This window comes from Sceloporus occidentalis, unplaced genomic scaffold, assembly GCF_023333645.1.
Source record: "Sceloporus occidentalis isolate IW3139 unplaced genomic scaffold, rSceOcc1.0.p SCAF_6, whole genome shotgun sequence".
NCBI lineage: Eukaryota > Metazoa > Chordata > Lepidosauria > Squamata > Phrynosomatidae > Sceloporus > Sceloporus occidentalis.
In genome coordinates, this window is record NW_028316986.1 from 88,271,122 (window position 1) to 88,298,408 (window position 27,287).

Below are 27,287 nucleotides of genomic sequence, written 5' to 3' on the forward strand. Positions count from 1 at the left end.
TGTTCAGCAGATGAGATGACAGAGTCTGAACCAGAAGCATAGCCTATACCACTTCATACTAGGTTTTGATGTTCCGTTCTGTAAAATAAAATTATAATAATCTCAAAGAGATATTAGTTCAGTAGGGACAAAGCTGAGCCTCCTAAATACCAGAAAGCAGTGATTCCTAAACTTTGGTCCTCCAGGTGTTTTGGACTTCAACTCCCAGATGTCCCAGCCAGCTTGGCCAATAGGAATGCTGACAGCTGAAGTCCAAAACATCTGGAGGACCAAAGTTTGGGAACCACTGCTTTAAAGGCACATGGATGAGGGAAGGGGAGGGAGGCAGGCTTGCCCCTCCTTCGCCTCTACGTGACTCCTTCCTCACAAGGAAGCCACGCGGATGTGAAGCCAAGAGGGCCAGGCTCCCCCCTCCTTTGCCTCCATGTGGCTTCCTTGTGAGGAGGAAGCCAAGTGGAGGCAAAGGCAAGAGGGCTGGGCTTGTCCCTCTTTTGCCTCTGTGCAGCTTTCTCGTGAGGAGGAAACTGGACAGAGGTGAGGCCAAGAGCGGTACGTTCTCCCCTCCTCCTCTTCCAATGCCTTGGTTTCCTCCTCACTGAGAGGGCCACAGCAGTGAAGAAAGTGAAGGTGCCAACAGCATCATCACACTACCCACAGCAGGAGGACTCCACAGATGTCACCCCTCTTCAGAGGTGTCACCAAGCGCAGTCCACACACTCCTAGTGACACCATTGCTTTAGTATTCCTTGTCTAAAACAACCCTATGAAATTCATGAGGTTGCCATACATCCACAGGCAACATGAAGGCACATACACACACTGAGATAAAACTTAACCAAGAAAGCTGTTGTCCCTGATGAACTAGTTTGATTAGTTTACCAAGAGTAATTTAGATAGGATAATGTCCAAAGAATACTCTGAAGTGGTACAGTATTGTCATGTTGTGTTGCGTGTGTCAACCCCTTAAAACAGTCATTACTAATCACAAAATTTTCACTATCATCACCTTACTCTTCAAAGCAATGTTCTTCAAAGGAAGCAAACCACATTTTCATCTGCTTGTGTGAATCAGCCTCGGGAGAGCGAATATGGGTTTCCTGTGCTTACAAAACAAAACATGAATTTCCAGTACTCAATTGCAGCATTCCACTCATCAAAGACAAACTCAAGTACTGCCCAGACTTGTAAGCAATTTATTGTAGATTTTTAAAAAGTGTATCTTTTACTGAACCAAATTCTTCAAGTGAAAATATACAAAGCAGAGTTTCTAAAGTTAAAGCTATTTCCCACACAGAATAAGGTAAGTAAAATGATTTATTTACTAATGAAATACCTTATCCAAAGCTTTCAGGCCCTTCTCAAGCTTTCACAGAGAACTGATATGTAGGCAAGAAAGAAAGTGCAGAACAAATATAGGGATATCGATGAACTGGAATGTGTCAGAGGAGGGCAATCAAAATGGTGAAAAGTCTGGAAACCAAGTTGTATGAGAAACAAACTTAGGGAGCTGGGTATATTTTGCTTGGAGAAAAGTAAATTGTGTGATGATATGATAGTCATCTTTAAATATCTGAAGGGATGTGGAGATGGGGAAAGCTTTTTTTCTGCTGTTCCACAGACTAGAACATGAACTGATGGATTCAAATGAGGGGAGGAAAATCCACATAAACATTAGGAAGGACCTCTTCACTGTAAGAGCTGTTTGACAAACACAATTTGGATGCACATCTTTGGTGAGTGTTTTATGTGCATTCCTGCATAGCAGGGGATTGAAAAATGTGGCCTTTGTGGTTCCTTCCAACACTATGATTCTGTAATGATCACTGCATCTTAACTCCCTGTTTGCATTTTGCAGTGAATTTCACCATGGGAGATAGGCACCAAAATAAAAAGTATTCCCTCTTCATCGGATTTTCCTGAAAGTTTATTGAGGCAGAAATATTCCTAGCACTTCAGTCATGCAAAATGAAAAGTTTGGGTACTCATTTTGTTTTCCTTTCCTTATTCCAAGTCTGAGGAACTTTAAATCTTTATATCCTACCATACTTCTTTGAAGTTCTGCATTGCAGAAAAGCTACATCTTATCAGGCTGTTGTGTGTTTGAAGCATCACATGTGAAGTTTCTATTAAATATAAAATTTCAAGATACACACTCTCTCTTGTTCTGTTTTACTACTTCATTTTGCCTAGAGCAACTGCTACTAGAAGAAAAATAAAAGCAAGAAAAAGGCACGCTCATACATATAAAGGCAAATGCAGTCATCTGACTCTGAGAAACTGCAAGCATAGCAAAAAGTATTAGGAAAAGCTCATTTTGCAACATTAGCAACAAATCAAACTAGTTTAAAATGCAATTCCTGAGACGAATACAGGGTTGTTATATCATTTTATCCAACAATAATTTGTTGTTCCTGATTCACAAAAGAACAAAAAAAAAGCTTCCCAAAAAAGGCTTCTATCTTAGAAAGATAGGAAAATACATCTTCATGCAAACATGCATTAGTCTGATAGAACTCTGTATATTCATTTACCTGGGGGAAAAACCAATAATGTCATGAAGCTAAGTAGAACCTAGCTGAATTAATCCTGCAATAACAAAATATCAACATTGTCATGAACTCCCTGCAAAAGTAGTTCTCCAGGATAACTAATAATCTTCCTTCGTTTGGCAGCTTTCAGAGTTCCCACTAAAGCTTCAAAAAGGTTGGCACACTTGTCATCAGCAAAGAGTACTCCAAACTTCACACTCAGTGTCCCATCAGGATCTAGACCAAAAAAAGAAAGAAAAGGATTGCAACAGGCATTTGGAAATGAGTTGAGACTTTCAACATTTTGTGTAGTTTTCATTTTTAACATACTGTACATACTCATGTAAAAGTCTACAAATTTTAGTCAAAAAATTGATCCCAAAAAAACTGGATACACTTATCTATGGGTCAATGTAAGCACTATACTTTAAACTCTTACCAGAAAAAGGGAACTATCCTCTGGTAAAACGCAAGAGGATAATCTGTCCTGGATGCACTGAGCCACCCACCTACTCTCCAACCCAGTCAACCTTTAGGGTGAGCACAAACAGTTATGCCTGCTGGAATTTTGTAAGTTCTTGGGGTTTGTTTTCCTTTCCTTTATCCTTTAGATTCTTTGTTACATGCCCATAAGTTTTACCCTCAACTTATCCACAGTCATAACAAAATCCATAATTTTGGCCCCCAAACCTGCCCTCAATTTAGACATGAGGTAGACTTATAGGCCTGTTACAGACTGCCAAAATAAAGCTGCTTCGGGTCTCTTTGGAGGTATGCTGTTTAAATGATGCATGCATCCTAAGAATCCGGAAGCTGCACCAAAGCTGCACTCCAGTGCTTAGGAATGGAGTGTGGCTTTGGCGCAATCTCCGGATTCTTAGGACCCATACATCATTTAAATAGCATACCTCCAAAGAGACCCGAAGCAGCTTTATTTTGGCAGTCTGTGGCCTGTTAGAGACAGCTAAAATAAAGCTGCTTCGAGTCACAGTGGAGGTATGGTGTTTCAATGATGCATGTGTCCTAAGAGTCCAGAAGTCACACCAAAGCCACGCTCCAGCCCTAAGGACTGGAGCATGGCTTTGGTTTGGCTTCTGGACTCTTAGGACGCATGCATCATTGAAACACCATACCTACACTGTGACTTGAAGCAGCTTTATTTTGGCTGTCTGTAACAGGCCTGTAACAGGCAATAGTCAGGTATATACAATATGCTTTTTAAAATTAATTTTTGTAACCTGGTTGCTAAATGTTCAATTAACTGCTTTCATATCGGTAGAATTCAAAGATGTAGCCATGTTAGTCTGAAAAATCATTCAGTAAAGGGATTGACTAACTGAAAGAAAGAAACTGGTAGAGTGAGCTTTCGAAGACTTGAGTCTACTTCCTCAGATGCACTCCATGCATCTAAGAAAGCAGAATCAAGTCTACAAAAGCTCACACTAGAGTTTCTCTTTCAGATAGTCTGAAAGATCCTACAGGAACCCTTTGCATACTGCTTTCATAACATTTTTTCTGAACGTTTATAAAGTAGTTTATGAACTGGCTTCATGTAAAAGATGGTCAATACATACTGTAAATCATCAAACACTCTTCCAAAATCATATTGTGCACTAATAATATCAAAAACGTAAGTCATCCAAGACCAAACTAGATCAGGTTAATCAGCAGTGTCAACCTAAAGTCAAGGCCATAGATGGGATTTCCCTCAAAGGAATGACAGCATAGAGAATTTACAGTACTGCTGAGATGGCAATAGTAGCCTTATGGAATCAGAATGGAGCATAGAAAAGTTACTTTTTTCAGCTACTATTCCCAGAATCATTCATCCAGCATACCAAGTGCTGGGTTCAATTCTGAGGCTAGCAGTGAACAAGTAACTTTACCAAGCTCTGTTCTCATTATTCACAGAGGTAATGATGTTCTGTGCCCTAATCCCATACCATGGATACTACAAATTGGGATTACAGAAGTAGTAACCTGTGAGAAGCTGCATATTGGACTATGGAATTACTTTTCGATTCTTGAAAGTCTCCTGTAGTGCATAATGCAATGTATTATGAACCTAAGGAAGCTAGCAGGTCCACGATCTGTATATATCCAGCAAACATTTTATTGCAAATATAAGTTACTTTGTAATTCGATGGTTCATCTTACAGCAGAAATAAAATAACAGAAGATGCAATTCATATAAAACAGTAGCTAGAAATATTAAACAGTAGAAAATGGCTAAAAGTTAAAGTGCTGCCATCCAGTCAATATCTTCACTAATTTCAGACTCTATAGACAGAGTCACAAATTGTTGAGTTTGCATATCCAATATATTTCCTTCTTTCTTAACTTACTGCATCTTTCTTTCCCTTTGGTAAAACTTCCTTGTTAGATCAGAATTTTAGATGCTTCTTCTGACACTGAAGATTGTTAAGGTGCTTTTCTACTAATGCTTTAATTTTACTTGTTCAATACAAGCTTTTGTGTTTACAGCTAAAACAGACCATGACTTCCCTAGTAGTCATGCCAATATATAATAGCTTGCAAGGACTTTTTGAGTGCATTGTGCTCGTAGTATTACATATATATAATACTCTTTTCATTTAAAGGATTGAAGAAAAACCTTCAGCTTGCAAACAGCAAGAACAGAAACTGCAGTTATCACAAAGAAATTGGCATCCAGCCCTATTTCCTTCTTTATTGGAACCTGTGTGTTTTATATGTATTTCATTTATATTGGAATCTGTGAGTCTCACAATTTGCTGAGTACATTCTAGCAAAATAAAAGGAAGGGGGGGGGTCAATATTTTTGTCGTAACTATAGTCTGATATTTATTTGATAAACAGATTTAATTTAAACCACTATTTTATTAGTTATGCATATGCATACATCATAAAATCCTTATACATGTACCTTTAGTCCTTTTCGTGAGAAAGAGTCTTTAAAAAAACAAACCAGAAAACAAAACTGACAATTCTAAGTACTTACTTTTGGTTCCCAGACGCTGGATCTCTTCCACTAAAAGGCTGATTTCATGTTCAACATTCATTGTTGCCTGAAAATGAGTTGAATGAATGAATGAATTTATTTTTTTTTTATTTTTTTATTTAGGTATTTATATCCCGCCCTTCAGCCCTAATGGCTCTCAGGGCGGCTTACAATATTATTTTTAATCAGACAGTTCCCTGCCCTCAGGCTTACAATCTAAAAGACACGAAACAAAAGGAGAAGGGAATGATGGAGGGAAAGGGGATGAGGTCCAGTGGTTCTTCTCTCCCTCTAAGACCTGGACCAAGGCAGATGGATTGGAGGGAGGGCTTTTTAATTAATTTTCATTCAAATTAATGAATGAAAATAACTTATTCCATTTAGTTCTTTTTCATGTTCGCACCACATCAATTGTCTTGTACAAAAAAGCAATAATGGACATATCAATAGGGAACAGGTGGAACCAGCATAATATTGTGGTCTGAATGTTGGACCACGACTCCAGAAGACAAGAGATCAAATCCCTTCTCAACCACAGAATCCCACTGGGTGACATTGAAGAAGTTACTCTCTATCTCAGAGGAAGGCAATGGCAAGCCTCCTCTGAATAAATCTTGGCATGAAAGCCTTTTGATATGAGTCAACTTGAGGTACATATACAATGGTTGCTCATTCTGGGGCCAGTCCAGATCTTTATGCCCCAAACTGGCCCCAGACTAACCATGATGGCGAGCATGAGTACTGGGCCAAACCCAGTGAGATGCCATATTATAGTGCATACAGGCCAGCTGGACTGACACCACATCAGCCCCACTGGCCGTCTCCCTCGGTGCCATTGTTGCTGCAGTTTCATTGGCCAAGCAGCTCCCTATGAGAGCCTGTGTGGAATGCTACCACTTTTGTTGGGGTCAGAATGTGGCACCCTGCCATGTGATCAACAAGGTGAGGGTCACTCTACCCCCTCCTCATTGATCACTGGGGCACCCTGTTCTGACCTCAGCAGATGCGACAGCATTCCAGGCAGGCTCTCACACAGAGCTGCTTAGCCCACAAGGCTGCACCGGGCAGACTCTCAGAAGCTCCATGTAAAGCCCGCCCAGCACACCATCACTTCTACCAAGGACAGAACAGGGCACCTAGACCCCTTGTTGGGCACATGTCCAGCCACCCAGTTCTATCCTCAACAGAAGCAGCAGCATGCCAGGCAGGCTTTACATGGAACAAGTTATCCCCTTTCCCTCAGCACAGCACAGAACATAGTCACACCAGAGTTTCAGAGAAACACCAGGCTTTCCCCCGACTTTCCTTAGTTCGCAGCAAAATAAAGTTAAGGGCGAAAAATCCACAGAAGTAATGATACAGCATACGAACTGCCAGCTGGCTTTGGAGTACATTTAGAATTTTTTTTCGAATGTAGCAAAGCCCTTGAAGGTACATAAATATAACAAGAAAGGGATGATTGGAGCAATGGAACTTTCTTTGATATTTTTTGTTCAACAACTCAAACTTTCAAAGAAGCTGGTCATTATTTAGTTTGCAAAGTGATCTGCTTGTTTGGAAATCAGATCTGTTGCTGAGAAAATCTATAAGATTTGTGAATGCGAGTTGCTGAGGTACTGAGACCCCTTATTTTTAAAATTTTTGCATCATCATCACTTTGTGATTTGCAAGCACACAATTCAGCTTCCGGTGGTTAAGCCAAAGTGATCTCTGCCTTGACTTAAATGCTACCAGACAACTACAGAGAGAGAAACAAAACAAAACTGGATTTAAGCACACTGCATGAGAAATATAATTTTATTGTTTTTAATAATTTTATATAAGCTCCCAGAACATTATCAGTTGCCATTTAACAAAATTTGGAAACAGCCTGACAGAAATTGTCAGAACATTGTCCATTTATTGGTAAGTATAAGACAACTATGGTTGTGGCGCTGATCCCACATCAAGTATTATTTATAGTCATGGAGTTATCCAACAGTTGCACAATGCTTACACATTAGTGAATTATAATGTTCTGCAACTGAAAGTCTATATATGTAAAACTCAATGTGCATTCGCATGCCAGTCTGTTTCCACAATCTTCAACTGAGTATGGCCATTCTATATCTGACAAAAATGTTCAACTGATTCCATAGAGAAAATTATACCCTCAAAAAGTAGCAACAGAATACCAGCCTCTATATCTAATTTAAACATGTCTTAGTGGTTTATGAATGTAATATCATTATAACTGTTGTTATAGCTGATTGGGCACTTCCAGCAAATAAGCCATAAACTATTGCTGCTCCCATATCTGATTTTTTTTTTCAAAAAAAGAATCAGCAAGGATATATTATAATAAAGTCGCAAAACATATCAGTAAACACTGATCAGTTGAAACCTTAGGAGACTAGGCATTGACTGTATGGAGAGGAGGTTCCATGACAGGGGTACAAGAATGCTACTTCAGATTGCTGCATATCACAGAATCATAGAGTTGGAAGAGATGGCAAGGGCCATCAAGTCCAACCCCCTGCCATGCAGGAAATCCAAATCAAAGCATCCCCGACAGATGGCCATCTAACCTCTGCTTAAAGACCTCCAAGGAAGAAGACTCCACCACACTCCGAGGGAGTTTGTTCCACTGTCGAACAGCCCTTACTGTCAGGAAGTTCCTCCTAATGATGAGGTGGAATCTCTTTTCCTGCAGCTTGCATCCATTGCTCCGGGTTCTGTTCTCTGGAGCAGCAGAAAACAAGCTTGCTCCCTCCTCAATATGATTTCCTTTCAAATATTTAAACAGGGCTATCATACCACCTCTTAACCTTCTGTTCTCCAGGCTAAACATCCTCAGCTCCCTGAGTCGTTCCTCATAGGGCATGGTTTCCAGACCTTTCACCATTTTAGTCGCCCTCCTCTGGACACACTCCAGTTTCTCAATGTCCTTTTTGAATTGTGTTGCCCAGAACTGGACACAATATTCCAGGTGGGGCCTGACCAGAGCAGAATACAGTGGCACTATTACTTCTCTTGATCTAGACTCTATACTTTTATTGATGCAGCCTAAAATTGCATTGGCCTTTTTAGCTGCCGCATTGCACTGTTCACTCATGTTCAACTTGTGGTCTCCTTGGACTCCAAGATCCCTTTCACATGTTGTCTCATTCAGCCAGGTGTCCCCCATCCTATATCTGTACATTTTATTTTTCCACCCTAAGTGCAGAACCTTACATTTCTCCATGTTGAATTTCATTTTGTTAGCTTTGGCCCAGCTGTCAAGTCTATTCAGGTCATTTTGAATTTTGATCTTGTCCTCTGGAGGTATTAGCTATTCCTCCTAATTTGGTGTCATCTGCAAAATTGATAAGTATGCTCCCAATCTTGTCATCCAGGTCATTGATAAAGATGTTGAATAGCACTGGCCCCAGGACAGAGCCTTGTGGGACCCCACTGGTCACTTTTCTCCAGGATGAAAAGGAGCCATTGTTGAGCACCCTTTGGGTTCGGCCGGTCAACCAATTACAAATCCATGTAACAGTTACCTTGTCTAGCCCACATTTTACAACCTTGTTTGCAAGAATGTCATGGGAAACCTTGTCAAAGACCTTACTGAAATCAAGATATACTATATCCACAGCATTCCCTTCATCTACCAAGCTCGTAATTTTATCAAAGAAAGAGATTAGATTTGTCTGGCATGACTTGTTTCTCTGAAAACCATGTTGACTTTTTGTGATTATGGCATTGCCTTCTAGATGTTCACAGACCCTCTGTTTAATGATCTGCTCCAGAATCTTTCCTGGTATAGATGTCAGACTGACTGGACACTAATTGTTGGGATCCTCTTTTTCCCCCTTTTTGAAGATGGGGACAACGTTTGCCCTCCTCCAGTCTGCTGGGATTTCTCCTGTTTTCCAGGAGTTTTCAAATATGATTGCCAATGGCTCCGATATTACATTTGCCAGTTCTTTTAATACCCTCATAATCCTAGAAGATGCAGATTTGTCATAAGGGCATCCCCACTAGATCTTAATATGCAGAAAGGTAGATAAGGGATAAGGTATATCAACAAGTTTCCAGGTCTTAGCCAATATAAGCACAGCACCTTCAACAGCTTCTGTTGTGTTGCAAGGTTTTCAAAATAGCAATAAGGGGAATTCATAACAAGAAGGGATGACAGGAATGACATTCATAAATTGCACGATGCACACATTTCTGTCTTTATTAAGGACCCATGCCTCAAAATATGGGGAGTGGGGGTGAGGGGTTGGCATCTTATTCAGGCTATATGAAAGGAAAAGCTTTCCATCCCTCAAATAGGGGACAACTCTTACAATAAGGGACCGCTGGCACCCTCAATTGTTAAGCAATGCAACTTCCTGAGAACGAATGTATTACATTCCTCATCTTGGCGGGGTCTCAACTGGTAAGCACGGAGATTCATAGCTGTACGGCCTGCTTGGATGTTCCCTTTGATCACATGAATAGGGCTAGTGAAATCCACAAGATCAGTTTAACAGTGAACATAGAAAACCACATTTGAAGCCACACAGAATCTTTAGGACACTGTTCCTTCATTGTGATTCTATGAATGAATGAATGAATGAATGAATGAATGAGATTTTATTTATATACCGCCATTCCTTCGATCACGGCGGTTTACAGAATAATAAAAATACAAAATTACACAATCAGAGTCCCCCCCATATTAAAACAATACAATACAAAATTATAAAATCCATCATTCAATCCTAATAATTAAAAACCAGTAAAAACACAGTGGAAGCAGTTCCAACCATTACAATACACACAATACACAAGGAGAAGGATGGCATTAGGACACGTAGGGGAAAGCTTGTCTCTATAAGCATGACAGCCACAGAACAGTCTTCTTTTAAGATAAGAAAGCCTAAAACTATGTATGATGATCCTACATTTGTCCACTCAGAAGGAAGGAAGTCCCACTTACTTCCATTCAGATGTACGCCTTGGGATTACTTCCAGATTGTATAGAAATGCAATTTAAAACTTCTGGATTCTAGTTCCATATTTATAACATAAATGCTAAATGAATATATATATGTATACACACAGAGAGAGAGAGAACAAATATGTTCCTTAAAATACTAGAGAGGGATTGAGAGGGGAAAGGTGTCTAAATCTGCTCACCTATTACTGACAGTGCAAGAGTTAAAGATCTGAAATGAAGCTGGAGTTTGAGACATGTTGACAAGTATGAATGAATGTGGACCTTGACCTTGGGTGCTGGTACTTATTTCCATATGGATAACAACTGTTAAGCTGGCAGAAACAGGCATTTTCCTGTGGAATTTCCCAAAGAAGGTAACTTTATAGGAAGAAGGGAAATGGGCACTTTGGGAGTTGCATTCTTTGTTTTGTGAGCCTCCCAAGTAGGGTCATTTGTTGCTGTACAGGCATAAAGGAGAAGGAACAGCAGAGTGATGAGTAACTTCCTTCCTTGTGCTATGAGCACACAGCCTCATTTGGTCAGGGGCCCTTCAGTGTTGCAGATAAGGCAAAGAGCTTCCACAGGTTCCTGCAAGGCACTTGTCACCACAGTCTGTTCCCAATGTTTCTTCCCAGGGATCCATCTTTCCCAGTTGCAGTCTTTCTGGCATGATTGACAAAACAGCTTTTGTCTCCTGTCGAGAACTCCCACAGGCCACACGTTTCCCATTGAGCCAGAGAGAGAAAGAGAAAAGAGAACAAGAGCAAGAATGGGGGTGGAAAGCAGGCCAGGCAGCAATTTGCGTGTCAGACATACAATCACACAGGCAGGATGTGTGTGCTGGGTACTTGAAGAGGAGGAAATGCAGAGGGAAAGAGTCGAGGTGGGAGAAGTGTGAATTGCTGGCCTGGAGAAGTCGAGAGAGAAAGACACACAAGGCCAGCAATTGCCCTGGCAAGCCAACCCACCAGCCAGCTTTATACAACCCTCCACATGTTTGGAAGGAGGAAGCCCCATTGTTTTCACTGGGACTTTGATCCCAATAAACAGGCTTAGGCTTAAAAGGGGAACCTGTAGCAGTGTTCTTCGCTGCTAGGGCAAAGAGATCAGGCTGGATTATTACATGAAGCCATAAGGGGAAACAATGACACTGGAGTGTACCTGGGACAAAACCCTCCTTGCCCTCCTCTGAAGGGGATGTGCCACTCTCCCCGGTTCATTATTATTATGTTTGTTATTGTGTTAAGGGTCTTAGGGCTCTTGGAGAGCTGCATTTCATTTGCAGGAGATCCATGTCCACATGGATCCCAGAATGGGGACAATAGGAGCTTGATTCTGCCATCCTATGATCTGGAAAAATTGGTCCATCAAGATTCCAATGTAGCTAAGCCTTTTCAGGAATTATCAGTCAAGAGCATACTAGATAAAATCAAAGACTGAGAAATATTAAGGTATCGATTGTCGCTGAGCGATCCCAGGAATAACAAAAGACCGCCTGCAATCCATCCCAGCCACACTTACTTGGGAGTAAGCTACACAGTACATAGGGGTTTTTGTGCGGTTTTCGGGCTACGTAGCCATGTTCTGGAAGAATGTATTTCTGACATTTTGCCTGCATCTGTGGCTGGCATCTTCAGAGTGTGGTGGCATAGAAGTGTGTGGGGTATATATACTATGTGACCCGTAGTTGGGAGGAAGTGAAGATACCAGTCACAGAGGCAGGCGAAACATCAGAAATAAATTCTGCCAGAACATGGCCACATAACCCAAAAAACCCACAAAAACTATGGATGCTGGCCATGAAATCCTTCAACTTCACTACCCAGAACACACAGAGGGCACATCTTCTGTTGTAATAAAGTTTATTCGGTCATCCATGGTTTTTTGTGGGTTTTTCGGGCTATGTGGCCATGTTCTAGAAAATGTTCTTCCCAACGTTTCGCCAGCATCTGTGTCTGGCATCCACAGATGCTGGCGAAACATTAGGAAGAAAATTTTCTAGAAGATGGCCACATAGCCCGAAAAACCCACAAAAAACCATAATAACAACCTGCCTGCCAATGTTGAGCACTTCCTCCCATTGGCTGCCAAAAACTAGAGAGGCCCCCTGTGCCCTGAATCATTATGTAGAAAAAGAAATTCCAGCCAGTATTGCCTGTTAGTTGGTTGTGTGACAGTGTGACACCAGATGAAATTCCCTCCTCTACACAGCCATTGAAGATAGGGGAGCTAAATCCAGTTTTCAGTCTAGCAACCCTAGCCCTGTGTATATGTGTGTGTGTGTATATGCTGCCTTCAAGTCACCTGTCGATTTATGATGAGCTCATGAATTTCATAGGACTTTCTTTGGCAAGGAGGCCTCAGAGATTTTTTGCCAGTCCCTTTCTTTGAAACAGAGTCTACAGCACCTGGGATTCTTTAGTCTCCCATCCAACTAGGGCTGACCCAGCTTAGTTTCCAAGAGCAGATGGGATCTGGTGCCTTTAAGGTATTTAGGCCCAGAATAAAACAACAAAAAAGGAAGAAAAAGAGACTTCTTCTATAAGATTCAGGAATTCAAAGGGAAGTTCAAACCAAGGGCAGGGATGCTCTGTGTGACAAGAAAAACAACATACAGTGCGCTCTTGTTTTACGTGGGGAATCCGTTCCTGACCCCCCCCCCACGTAAAACAAAAACCGCATATGCTGGAGCCCCATTGCAAGTAATGGGGTTTGTGCTTGTGGTGGCGTGCAGCGCCAGCGGTACATATGTGCCACAGGCGCACACACCATTGTTTCTTCCAGTGCACAGCACCGGTAGAAGCAACACTACTGTCAGCGTATGCTGAAAGCAGCGTATAATGCGCCCGCGCACACTGTATAAGAAGAAATAAAAAGATATTGGACGCAATACACAGAGAAGGTATATAAAAGAGCTGAAAAAATGAATGACACATGGAATTAAGAACCATATGAAGATGAAAGGATGGAGAAGAGTGCTGAGGATATTGTGGATGGCTTAAGACATGAACAAATTGGTCCAAGAACAGATGCCACATCATGAGAAGGCACTGGAAACCATTGGAAAAGACAATGATGCTGGGAAAGGTAGAGGGTGGTAGAAAGAGAGGAAGACCACATGCCAGATGGATAGACTCAGTCAAGGACGTCACAGACCTAAATTTACAAGACCTAAGCAGAGAATTTAGAGCCAGCATGACGAAGTGGTCTGAGTGTTGGACTATGGCTCTGGAGACCAGCGTTCAATTCCCAGCTCAGCCATGAAGCCCACAGGGTGGCCCTGGGCAAGTCACATGCTCTCAGCCTCAGAGAAAGGCCATGGCAAACCTCCTCTGAACAAATCTTGCTGAGAAAAACCCATGAAAGGTTGGCCTTTAGGGTCGCCCGAAGGACTTGAAGGCACACCACAAGAACAAAGCAGAGAAGTGGAGGACAGGGTGTCTTCTTGAAGATGTCTCATCCACAGGGTCACCATAAGTCTGGATTGACTGCGGGACAATGAACAACCCCCACAACCCTTTAAAGCCCTTTACAAAACAGTCCCAGGGTTCCTTCCTGTGGATCACCAGGACACGTCCTCCATTTCATCCGTCTGCCCAAGAAGGATTCCACAATGTCCTCCATTTGGACCAGGGCTAAGAAGCACAAATTTACATGTATATAAGTGCCTTTAGCTCAGGATGATCAGCTCCTCCTTTTCCAGGACATGTCCTCCATTTCACCCTCCTGCCCAAGAGGGAGTCCAAAAGGTCCTCCATTAGCAGGGCTAAGAAGCATGGATTTACATGTATATGAGTGGTTTTAGCACAGGTGACCAGAGGTCCTCCTTTCTCCAGGACATGTCCTCAGCGTCCCTGAGGCTGCATCCACACTGGAGCAATAACCCGGTTTGGCACCGCTTTCGCTCTTTGTCTGGCTCTTTGCTATGGAATTCTGGGAGTTGGAGTATTTTGTGGGGTCCAGAGCGGAGACCAATTCCAAGTCCCAGAATTCCATAGCCTTGGCGGTGCCAAGCCGGGTTATTGCTCCAGTGTGGATGCAGCCTGAGGGCAGCTTGCCTTGGGAGCAGGGGAGGTATCCCCTGCAGCCCCAGAGCCCAGGCTTTCGGGTGCCATTCCCGCCTCCACTCACCTCGCCCGGCTTTTGCTTCTGCTCCTTCTTCTTCTCCTCCTTCTTCTTCTTCCCTGGTAAAGATGGGAGGTGAGGGAAGGAGCCGCCCTTCAGAAGGAGGAAAGTGGAGGAGGAAGCGTGCCTCTTGGAAGGAGGGAGGGAGGCAGGGAGGGAGGCAGGGCCAGGCGGAGGAGGCAACCCCAGCCCCTTCCCTCCCCGAAAGAAGGGCCCCAGGGCCCCATTGCAGGGGCCACCCCCTCAGACCTCTGCTCGCCTTGGAAAAGGAGGACCCCTGCCTGCTCCCCCTGAGCTAAACAAGACCCTGCTTCTTAGTCCTGCTCAAAATGGAAGGCATTTGGGGAATTCCTTCCTGGACAGAAAGAGGAAATGTAGGACAGGCCCTGGAAAAGGAGGACCCCTGCTCCCCCTGAGCTAAACAAGATTCACAGAAATGTAAATCCCTGCCTATGAGTTAGGCTCAAGGTGGAGGGCATTTGGGAATTCCTTCCTAGAGGAAATGTAGGACAGGCCCTGGAAAAGGTGGGCCTCCCTTTGGAGCAGGAGCCTGAATTCAAGAAGCATGAATTTTCCATTTATAGTAGTGCTTTGGGCTTTCTTGGGTCCTGTCCTCCATATTTAATAATAATAATAATAATAATAACAACAACAACAACAACAACATTTATTTGTATCCCATCCCTCTGAGAACAATCAGGGTGGCTAACAAGTTAAAAATACAAAATATATCAAATCCCTAGTACCCTCCCCGCCTTAAAAAGGTATTAAATCTGATAAAGAATTAAAACCATACAAGTTAAAACTGACCCAAAGGTCAAACAAGGTCCTCCATTTGGCGATGCCTTGTACTACTTGTAGGTGAGGACACATCTGGTCACCCTGCTCAGTCCCAGAAGCAAATCTGAACCCAAGAAAAACCCTGTCATCCAAAGTTGGAAAAGACCTGCAGGTACACAGCAACAACAAAAGACAAGAAACGGTGGCACTGAGTATATGAGGAGGTATACCCACCATTGGTTCATAGCACAGCTGAACAGCATGCAAATAGGCAGGCAGGGCATCATGTTCCAAAATATGCAGTAACGCAGCGAACTCATGGCCAAAGTTAGCGCCAGTATCTAGGATTCCCAAAACTTCAGCTCTCCTCTGCAAATTGGTCCACAGGCACAGAAGCAGAGTCTGGATAGTGTCTGGGTCCATGATACTCGTATGACCACGAGGGAGGGAGAAACAATGACCGGAAGGAGACTACTGGCCGGAAACCGCTGGGCCGCCTGGCAAACTAAGCGGAAAAGGCGCTTAAGCTATTTTCATTGGCTGCTTTAAAAACAAAAAACAAAAAAAGAAAAACCAGGGGCACAAATGGGAACGAGGAGCAAATTGATCCGATTTAAAATACCCCTGGAGTAAAACAAATGGGAATGAATGCAGGGTAAAATGACCCGAATAAGTTTGCACCCCTTTCGTAATGGGAACGATGGGCCAGAATCGAATCAGACTAGGAAGGAAAACCCAAATCAGAATCGCTGCAAAATATGTCACATTATAAGCCAAGTGGGAATGGCACCTTTGGTTTGGAATCTGCCTTCTCATGGGAAAGGAGTTGCCATGCTGTTGTATGCCCTGCAGACAGAGGGGTCTCTTGGGAAAGGGGACTGGGTTAGTTCATACAGAGACAAAGACATATAGAAACACACCCCTGTCCATGACATGCTGCAGCCTTGGCAGCCATGGGAACATGGAGGTGGCCTGGGCTCTTGCAGGACTTTCCAACCAAAAGTCCACAAAAGTCACCCAGATGTGGAGGCTCCTACTGCAACCGGGTTTTTTCTGCCTCACCTTGGCACCTAAGGTGCATCTGCACTGTTGTAATAAAGCAGTTTGACACTCACTCTAAGTGATGTACCTTCATCCAATGGAATCTTGGGATTTGTATCTTCACAAGGCCTTTCATCTTCTCTGCCCAAGAGGGTTGGTACCAAAATGCATTCTTTCTACAATGTAAATGCTTTTTGTGTTTGTTGTGTGTCTTTCCAACTTATGACAACTCTAAGGCAAAGCTATCAGGGGTTCTTTTGGCAGGTTTTTTCAGAAGGGCTTGCCATGGCCATCCTATGAAGCTGAGAGAGTGTGACTTGCCCAAAGTCATTCCCCAGAGGGTTTCTGTGGCTGAGCTGACATTCAAACCCAGGTCTCCAGAGTCAAACCACTACACCACACTCCAGTCTATACGCACCTCCAGTTTATACACTGCACTGTATTTTTCTACCACACCAAGGCTACCATGACACCTAGGGCGCATCTACACTGTCAAAATAATGTAGTTAGACACCCACTCTGAGTGGTGCAGCTCCATCCTAGAGAAATCTGGGATTTGTTGTTTCACAAGGTCACTTGCCGTCTCTGCCCAAGAGGGTTGGTGCCTCACTAAACTACAGATTCCAACATTCTGTTGTATGGAGCAAGGGATGCCAAACTGGATTAATTCCTACGCAGGGGTGTCATGGGGGGAATGCAGGCTGCATGAGGTGACACCAAACATCTGTCCCTTTAAAATGCTGAAAATATGGTGTGAATGGGGCAGGGCTTACAGAAAAGAGAGGATCCAGGTTTTGGTTTTTTTAAAATACATTTTAAATTTTAACATTTTAATTTTTAAAAAATTAATTAAATTTTAAAAATTATTTTTACATTTTATTAAAAGATATCAGATCTTACCAATTTTTCACTTTAACCACATGAGACTATGTACATATAAATACATTAAGGCTGTGCATATGAATGAAGTACTCGGCCATACAGTACTGAGATTATGTTTAGCTTTGCCCATTGTTAATTGTTGTTAATTGTTTATTCATGTAATTTTTAATTTTAACTTGTTTAATTATTTTTAAGGGGGGATATTGTGTATATATTATTGTATGTTTTTAATATGCTGTATACCACTTTGATTGTTTTTACAAAAAGTGGGAGAAAAATAAAAAAAATGTATTTTATTTTTTATTATGATATTGTAATTTAAAGATATAATTTTAATATTGCTAGTTGTTGTGTCACAGCTGTTACCATCACTTTCAGTGATATACAAGAATTATGATTTATGAGTAACATTAGTTAAAAAATATTCTAAGGATTCTGTATGGGAGAAGGTCAATGGGGGGGTGACACCATGAATTACTGCACTGGGTGACACCAACCCTACAGTGTAGACCCATCTCTAGTCTATAGAATTCAAAGGTATAGCCAGGTTAGTCTATAGAATCAGTATGCAGAGATTTTGTAGCACCTTTGAGACTAGCTGAAAGAAAGAAATTGGCAGCACAAGCTTTCGTAGAGTTCAGTCTGCTTCCTCAGATGCATTTATACTCTAATCTAAGGGCATGGTCCAGGAAGGGAGAGGAAATAGCAGAGGTGAATAACTGGCTCCGTAGATGGTGCCACCAAGAAAGGTTTGGACTTTTGGATCATGGTCTGAGGTTCCATGAGGAGGGAATTCTGGCAAGGGATGGGTTATATCTCACGCCAGTTGGCAAAAACATTTTTGCCAATAGTCTCAAAAATTTGATCAGGAGGGCTTTAAACTGAGTTATGTGAGGGAGGGAGACAGTATTCTAGAAGGCAAAAGGGCTGGAGAAAATAGTCAAACTGACACAGTGGGAACAAGGCAAACAGTGCAAGGACACAAAAGTGGGAGGCAAAAGAACTTGCACAGGCAGCAAGTAAAGGGAACACATGTTCTAAGATGTCTCTACTCTAATGCACAGAGCATGGGAAATACGCAAGATGAACTTCAACTCATAGCACAACAAAGCAAATATGATATAATAGGCCTCAGTGAAACCTGGTGGGATGAGTCTCATGATTGGAATGTAGAAATAGAGGGGTATAAGACTTCAACTATCCTGATATTTGCTGGAAGTCAAACTCAGCCAAATCCTCAAGGTCTAGCAAATTCCTCACTTGCCTTGGAGACAGTTTCATTGTTCAAAAGGTGGAAGAGGCAACAATGGGATCAGCTACTTTGGATCTGATCCTTACCAACAGGGATGACCTAGTTAATGGAGTGCAGGTGGTGGGATCCTTAGGTGGGCGTGATCATGCACTCCTAGAGTTTGTTATACAATTGAAAGGAGAAGCCAGACATAGTCAGACACACATTCTAGACTTAAGGAAAGCTGATTTTAATAAACTTAGAGAAATACTGGGGGTGATCCCATAGTCAGGAATACTAAAAGAGAAGGGAGCTCAAGATGGATGGGAGTTTCTCAAGAGGAAGATACTGAAGCCACAATTTCAAACAGTTCCAATGAGGAAGAAAAATGGGAGATGTCTCAAGAAACCAGGATGGATGGCTAAGGAACTTTCAACTGAGCTAAGTTTTAAACAGAACATGTATAAGAAATGGAAAAACGGAGAAATCACCAAAGAGGAATTCAAACAAATAGCAAATACTAGTAAGGGTAAAGTCAGAAAAGCTAAAGCACAGAATGAACTCAAGCTTGCTAGAGAGGTTAAGAACAATAAAAAGGGCTTTTTGGATAAGTCCGCAGCAAAAGGAAGAAGAAGGAAACGGTAGGGCCACTGCGTGGAGAAGATGGCAAAATGCTAACAGGGAGTAGAGAAAAGGCAGAATTACTCAACACCTTCTTTGCCTCAGTCTTCTCAGAAAAGGCAAAGGGTGCTCAACCTGAGGATAATGGAGCAGAGGACAGAATAGTGGAATTTCAGCACAGAATAAATAAAGAGAAAAGTACAGGAATATCAGGTTAATCTAAATGAATATAAATCTCCAGGACCAGATGAACTACATCCAAGGGTATTAAAAGAACTGGCAAAATTAATATCTGAGCCATTGGCAATAATCTTTGAAAACTCCTGAAGAACAGGAGAAGTCCCAGCAGACTGGAGGAGGGCAAACGTTGTCCCCATCTTCAAAAAAGGGGGGGGGGGAAGGATCCCAGTAATTATTGTCCAGTTAGTCTGACATCTATACCAGGAAAGATCCTAGAGCAGATCATTAAACAGAGAGCCGGTGAACATCTAGAAAGCAATGCCATAATCACAAAAAGTCAACATGCGTTTCAGAGAAAGAAGTCATGCCAGACAAATCTGATCTCTTATTTTGATAAAATTACCAGCTTGGTAGATGAAGGGAATGCTGTGGATATAGTATATCTTAATTTCAGTAAGGGTTTTGACAGGGTTCCCCACGACATTCTTGCAAACAAGCTAGTGAAATGTGGGCTAGACAAATCAAATGTTACATGGATTTGTAATTAGTTGACCGGCCGAACCCAAAGGGTGCTCAATAATAGCTCCTTTTCATCCTGGAGAGAAGTGACCAATGGGGTCCCACAGGGCTCTGTCCTGGCCCAATGCTTTTCAACATCTTTATCAATGACTTGGATGACAGAATTGGGGGTATACCTATCAAATTTGCAGATGACCCAAATTAGGAGGAATAGCTAATACCCCAGAGGACAAGAATAAACTTCAGAATGACCTTAATGGGATAGAAAGCTGAGCCAAAGATAACAAAATGAATTTCAACACGGAGAAATGTAAGGTACTGCACTTAGGGCAGAAAAATGAAATGAACAGATATAGGATGGGGGATACCTGGCTGAACGAAACTACGTGTGAAAGGGATCTGGGAGTCCAAGTAGACCACAAATTGAACATGAGTCAACAATACGATGTGGCGGCTAACAAGGCCAATACGATTTTAGGCTGCATCAATAGAAGTATAGTGTCTAGATCAAGAGAAGTAATAGTGCCACTATATTCTGCTTTGGTCAAGCCCCACCTGGAATATTGTGTCCAGTTCTGGGCGCCACAATTCAAAAAGGACATTGAGAAACTGGAGCATGTCCAAAGGAGGGCGACGAAAATGGTAAAGGGTCTGGAAACCATGTCCTATGAGGAACGTCTTAGGGAGCTGGGGATGTTTAGCCTGGAGAAGAAAAGGTTAAGAGCTGATATGATAGCCCTGTTTAAATACTTGAATGGATGTCATATTGAGGAGGGAGCTAGCTTGTTTTCTGCTGCTCCAGAGACTAGGATCTGGTGCAATGGATGCAAGCTCCAGGAAAAGAGATTCCACCTCAACATTAGGAGGAACCTCCTGACAGTAAGGGCTGTTCGACAGTGGAACATACTCCCTCAGAGTGTAGTGGAGACTCCTTCCTTGGAGGTCTTTAAACAGAGGCTGGATGGCCATCTGTCGGGGATACTTTGATTGAGAGTTCCTGCATGGCAGGGCGTTGGACTGGATGGCCCTTGCAATCTCTTTCAATTCTATGATTCTATGACTACATACCTCCTGAACTTTAGATTCAGAGTACAATCCTTTCCCCACATACCTGGTCATAAGATTCTGTACATTCAATGGAATTACTATTATGGGACAGTTGCATAAAGAGCAATAGGACTACTGATTAGCTTCAACAGGGCTGAATTGTAAAAGTAGCTCCAAGGGATCATACAGACATCTTTTTTTTTTAGCTCACAGATTCAAATCATCTCACTCACGCATTCTAGGTTTGTTATTCACACAATGGAAACATTTTTTGGGGGTAATATTTTTATTATTCTTGATCAAAATTCAACAATAATCATAACGTCTAGTACATGTGGAAACACACTGATGCGCATTTCTGCAAGTTCAGTTAATCACAAATGTAAGTATTGAAATAAAGATGGAGTTGATGATGCGAATGCATTCAGAACATGTTCAAGGCATGCAGCATTTTATCACAAGTCTGTGGGTCTATTCGTATCTGTTATTCACACTACCGATGATGTGGATCATTTTTAAAAACTCAGGAGAAACCCCAATATCAAATATCTCAGATTAAGTGGGTTTTTGGCAGCCCTCCCAACTAAGTCAGGTGCATTTGGGATACGTGTAAACAATGGAGATTCAACCCAGCTTCACCCTGGATTATTTTCACAGTGTAAATAACCGCCCAAGGTATCTATACCAGGGGTGGACAAATTTGGCAGTTATAGGGGGCTTTTTTTCCTCTACCTACCCGAGGGGAAACTGCACAGATGCCAAACGTGCCAAAAACTAGTTGGGGAGCAGAAGTAGCAGGAGACCTGGATCTGAGTTTTAAAAAACTGTGGGTTTTGATGCTATGCAGTGAGGAAGACTGATCCAATGAAAATGTAAGGCAATTCACCACCTTTTCCTCTTACTCCTAATTCTTCTCCTTTACCAAAAAAAGGGGGAGGAAGGTAGAGCTCACAAAAACAGCCTCCAAGGTTGCACCTCTATCCACCCCTGATATGTGGATCAGAATAAACTTTCCCTCACCCACCTCTAAACCTCCCAGCTTCCTGCTCCTAAAGGCTGGATTTTGACTAGACACAAGATGAGTAAACCTTATTGGGAACATTTTGCAAATGAAACCATTAAGACACATATTCTGTCATACCATGCAGTTTGAGTGTTGGAGTACGACTCTGGAGACCAGGGTTTGAAACCTGACTCAGCTATATAAAATCCTGCTGGGTGATCTTGGGAAAGTCGCAGTCTCTCAGCCTAACAGGATGGCCATAAAAACCCTCCTCTGAAAAAAGAACCCTGTGATAGGTTCGCCTTAGGATCACCATAAATCAGAAATTACTTGAAGGCACACAATAATGCCAACCATGTGGTAAACATGTGTAGGACCAGGGTCTTAGGTTAAAAATAAGAAATTTCCGGTCTTGAAGATTTCTGATGCCACATTCAACATTGTCCCCTAGTCTAAAATCATCTTCCATTGTGCACATCAATTACTTTGTCCTCTGCAGAGTACTTTACATTAAATAAGGTCAAGAGCAAGGAAAAAGACATTCCTTTATTTTTCTTTTGCTGGAAATGGCCCATTTAAATCCCAGATCTCTACCTCATTGAGAACTTGTGACAGGACAGGAGTTGTTCATCAACAGTACCATTCAACCTGACAGAACTGGAGCAGTTTTGGCATGAAGAATGTCCTAAAGCTGCAAGATCAGATGCACAAAACTACCAGACTTTCCCAGATGTGGACCTGTAGTTGTTGTCAAAGGTTCTACCAAGTATTCATTCAGGGGAGCAAGTACTTATGCAAACCCAAAGTGCCAATTTATTTTTCTTTACTTAACTTTTTGTGACCCAATAAAATCGTTTTACACCTTCACAGTGTTGAGTATTTTGGGCACAGGAAACAGTAACAAGCCAGTTAAATCCATTCCAATTCTAAGTTGCAACACAACAAAATGTGAAAAAGTCAAAGAGTGTATCTGAAAACTTTTGGAAGGCACTGTTTATTGTTTGAATGAATTAGTGTTTGAACAAGGATGTCAAATTTATAATTTGTGCCAAATTGAAATCAAGGTAATGCAGGAGGTAATACTCGATGCTTAATTTGTATGAAGAGAGACAGTGAGTCTACATTTTACTACAATCTGCCACTTGAGGATATGATACAGGATAATTTCCTCAGACCCTTGAATAAGCAGTTAAGTTAAGTAAGGACACTAATGGTATGAGATAACCAATTTATTACAGAGACTGGAAGCTGATTTGTTCTACTTACTAGAAGAGTATCAGAACAGTGCAGAGAGGTTGCCCAGACCTGCCTTAAAGAATTCTACATGGTCAGAGGGAGGGCAGGAGGGCAGGAGGGCGGAACATGCCTCCCTCTCGCAGGCAGCTCTCTCTCTCTCTCTCATTCTCTCTCTCTCTCTCTCTCTCCTTTTTTTTTTTTTTTTTTTTTTTTTGTATTTTTATTCTTGACAGATTATGCGAATGCTTTTTCTACCGGTTGATACATATTGATAGAATGTGTCTGCATATGCTACGTTTCCCTTTCTGCTCACTGCCGGAACAGCACCTCATTTTGCAAATGGCTTTTTTTAAATTATTTTTTTGTGTGTAATATGCAAATGCTACAATGCAAATGTTACAAATGTTTCCCTTTCAATTTGGCAAATTGATACAATGTGTGAATGCTTTTCCTACATATGTGTATCTAATGACAAGGGGTGGCAATCGGAGAGAAAGCAAAGGATGCAGAGATGGCATTCCGAGGTGAGGTGGTATTATTATTGTTATTATTATTATTATTATTATTATTGTGACAGATTATGCACATGCTTTCGGCTGGAAGGGAAGGGAAGAGGATGGCGGGGGGGGGGGTGGCAGGGGCTTTGGAGGTGACATTGGGCTGGAAGGGAAGAGGTTCCAAAGAGAAGGAAATGCTGGGCTGGAAGTGAAGAGGAGGCAAGAGGCTGGCATTCAGAGGGAAGACTGTGGAAACCCATGACTTTGGGGGAGTCACACTTTCTCAACCTCAGGGGAAAGGCAATGACAAATCTCCTCAGAACCAATCTTGCCAAGAAAACCCCAGGATGGAATTTTTTGGGGGTTGCCATAATCTGTAGTGACCCAATACACACAACACACACACACACCTGGAGGTTTTTAAATTTGACAAGTTGACAGAATATGCACACACTGCCGCAAGTTTTTTTTTAAAAAGGAGGGGGGGAGAACCAATTCCGTTGGCCAATGGCTGTAGGATATGTCACCTTTGATGAAAGCGGAAGTGAATTTGATTGACAACAAAGGAGGCTCCATTTTAAACCAGTACTGCAAATGTGAACTTCAGAGGGACAAATTGCCCCGATCGAGGGAAATGGTAGTGGGCACTTCTTTCTGAGCTGATTAGATCTGGGGGCGACTGGATCTGCCCAGTTCTATCCAGGGCAAATGAGCAAGTGGGAATGGGGCCTCAGTTATCAGAGTAACACCTTGGAAGGCTTCATTAATTTCTTGCTACAACTTGCAAAGACTGGAGGGGGGCACTATGCATTTACTTACTCCAATCAAGCTATTTTTTGAATTATGACAGTTTAAATATTGAGAAATCATTCCTATATATTTATTTTCTCCAAATCTTGTGGTTTCAGTTAGTTTCCTCTTTGCCTGCCAGTTATTGCAGCACCAGGACTCACCCTTCACTGTTCTCTGCATTCACCCTCTGGCTAGAAGAAAGTAGGCTAGATTAAACGTTCCTTATATCATCTCTCTAAATAAGTGACAAGAAATAATCTAATTTCACCTTGATCTAGGAACAGGCCCTTTAGCTAAAATTTTAGTCTTCATTTCAAAGGGGAAAATACATTGTGTGTATGCTTGAATGACAAGTGAGGGAAGTAATAGTGTCACTCTATTCAGCTTTGGTCAGGCCTCACTTGTCTGGACTTATCGCCCTATTGCTGCATGACCAGAAGAAGGAAGACCCTGCCTGCACAAAATATATCTTCCCCAGCATACCATCTTTACTAAGGACTGAAACAATATGCAGTCATCTGACTAACATGTCCAATTGATTTTTTTCTCCTCCTGTTTGGTTTGTAACTTCTTGCCTGATGAAGAAGCCCATGGAGCTTCAAAAGCTTGCAACAAGTATGTTGCACATTTCAGTTGGCCAATAAAGGATCCACTGATGGATTTTTGTTTGCATTTCTTAAATGGCCAACATAGCAACACCTGAATATTTTGAGGAGAGTTCTTCATAGCCACTCAGTATTCCTTGCCTAAGAAAACCATATGAAATTCATGGGATCACCCTAAGTCAATGACTTTAAGCCATACACACCACCTGCTAGGGCATTATCTTTTATGGGAAGTGACCAAAATATCTCCAAAGTATGCAAACCTGACTGTAAGTTTGGAAAACCAGAATGCTTGCACACTTTTCTTTGGCATTTGAACTGGTCCTAATAAAGGCCAAACTGTAGGTTGTCTCCTCAGGGACCATCACAGCTACCTCTGGCATGTTGCTGAGTGTGTTTCAATGAACTTTAGTCATGATTAATGAGAGCCAGTGTGGTGTAGCAGTTTGAATGTTGGATTATGGCTCTTGAGACTAGGGTTCAATTCCTCGTTCAAGCATAAAAACCCACTCTGTGACCTTGTGCAAGTCACACTCTCTCAGCCTTAGATGGCAATGGCAAATCCCCTCTGAAGAAACTTGCCAAGTAAACCTTATGACAGGTTCTCCTTAGGGTACAGGGTGATCGGATGTCCTCCTTTTCCAGGACCTGTGCAGGAGTTCCAAAATGTCCTCCATTTTGAGCATGGCTAAAAAGCATGAATTCCTATGAGTGTTTCGAGCTTATTTGGTCATGCCCTCTATTTTTATTGAGTGTCCTACATTTTTGCTGCATCGCTTTGCCTTGTGGTGAGCTGATCTGTTCACCCTGCCTGTCCGCCATTTTGATCATGACTTTGATTTATATTTATGTGTTTTTAGCTTTTATTTGGCCATGCATGCCCTACATTTCCCCTCAGGTATCCTACATTCTGCTGTGCCTTGTCCTCCTTTGCGATGAGGACATTTGGTCACTCTGCTTAAGAGTCCCAATAAGAAAAATGTCTTGAAGGCACACAGTAAGAAGCAATGCTTAATTAATTAAAGGATTGAAGTTTAACAGAGAGAGACAGACACACACGTGAGAGAAAGCTTGCCAGCTAGCCAGCCATTCCAGTTGAGGGAAGCCTCCCCTTACCAGAAACACTACTGCTGCTATAGTTTTTTGTGGGCTTTTTGGGCTATGTGGCTGTAACGGACCCCCTCTTAAAGATGGCAGGCGCTTGGGCTTTACTTATCCCACCGCTGCCACCTAATTACGCTGCCACCATTTATGTACCGGATGTCCAAACCACAAGCCTTCTTTTTTTTATGGCAAGCACCTGGGACTTCTGTTATCCCACCGCTGCCACCAATTATGTAACGGTTACCCTTCTTTCCTTATTGCTGCCACCAATTTTGTAATGACTACCCTCTTTTTTATGCCTGGCAGTAGGGTCTTTTCTTTATATAGTAGCGTGGAGCTGATATGTATGACTGACAAGCTTGTATGTAAACCAAAATATAAACTTTATTAAACAGAATGGTTGAACATCTCTTTCTTGAACTGAATGATATTAGGTAATTGCTAGTTCAGGCACAGGTTACTTAGTTACACTTGTATTATTTGACTCGGCTACTGTCACTTTACTTTTCCCTAGATATCCCTCTATCACCTAGAGACTTTCCTGCCTCTCTTTAGACCGTTCGTTCTCTTAACTCAGCCACCAAGGCTAACCATATCCCACAGGATATTACACTCCAGTCCCTCCCTCTCCTAGAGGTCTGGCAGTGCAACGGTAGGGAGCCTTTTCTACACAGACTCTACCCCTAACCGTCCTTCTTGAGCCCTGGAACCCTCCCTCTCAGGATCCCAGCCCCTAACTACCTCAGTCCCACAGGAACTCCTGGACCTCAGTCCTCTCTCCCCAAGATTCTAAACCCTAACTGCTGTTCTAAACTGTCCCGGTTCCAACTGACTCCCCAACTGTCAGTTCGGAATCTTCAAAAGTTCCAGCCAACAGGCTATTGGCTGGCCCTCAGCTGCCTTCTGATTGGACAGCTGGGAGTGCTCTCCGTTACAGTGGCCATGTTCTAGAAGGGTTTATTCCTGACGGTTCTCCAGCATCTGTGGCTGGCATCTTCAGAGAATAATAATAATAATAATAATAATAATTTATTTATAGCCCGCCCAATCACAAGGAATCCAGGCGGGTTACAACAGTAAAAATAAAGATAATAAAATAAAATACAATAAATAAATAAAATACAACAAAATTACAGAGAGCGAAGTGAGTACATTCACAGTTAGG

At 42.1% G+C, this 27,287-nt stretch overlaps 1 protein-coding gene across 2 annotated transcripts; it reads right to left on the reverse strand.

Annotated features, from left to right (window-relative positions):
• Positions 1-1,707: 1,707 nt before the first annotated feature.
• LOC149311060 (costars family protein ABRACL-like) lies at positions 1,708-26,896 on the reverse strand. 2 transcript variants are annotated; one of them, XM_089528455.1, is made up of 4 exons: positions 26,864-26,896; positions 15,599-15,869; positions 5,509-5,575; positions 1,708-2,765 (listed from the first exon to the last, which is right to left on the reverse strand). In XM_089528455.1, the coding sequence occupies exons 2-4, from the start codon at positions 15,785-15,787 to the stop codon at positions 2,581-2,583; spliced, it is 441 nt and encodes a 146-aa protein (XP_089384581.1). In that variant the 5' UTR covers positions 15,788-15,869; positions 26,864-26,896; the 3' UTR covers positions 1,708-2,580. The 2 variants fall into 2 exon arrangements, with proteins under 2 accessions (XP_089384581.1, XP_089384582.1); XM_089528456.1 differs by lacking the exons at positions 15,599-15,869; positions 26,864-26,896 and adding an exon at positions 14,591-14,672.
• Between the last annotated feature and the right edge of the window lie 391 nt (positions 26,897-27,287).

Excerpts from the sequence above, each read along its gene's own strand:
- LOC149311060 (XM_089528455.1), bottom strand. The coding sequence starts at position 15,787 with ATGGACCCAGACACTATCCAGACTCTGCTTCTGTGCCTGTGGACCAAT. Across the intron at positions 5,576-15,598 it reads AGCTGTGCTATGAACCAATG|GCAACAATGAATGTTGAACA; the intron begins GTGGGTATACCT and ends ACTCATTTTCAG. Across the intron at positions 2,766-5,508 it reads CCAGCGTCTGGGAACCAAAA|ATCCTGATGGGACACTGAGT; the intron begins GTAAGTACTTAG and ends TTTTTGGTCTAG.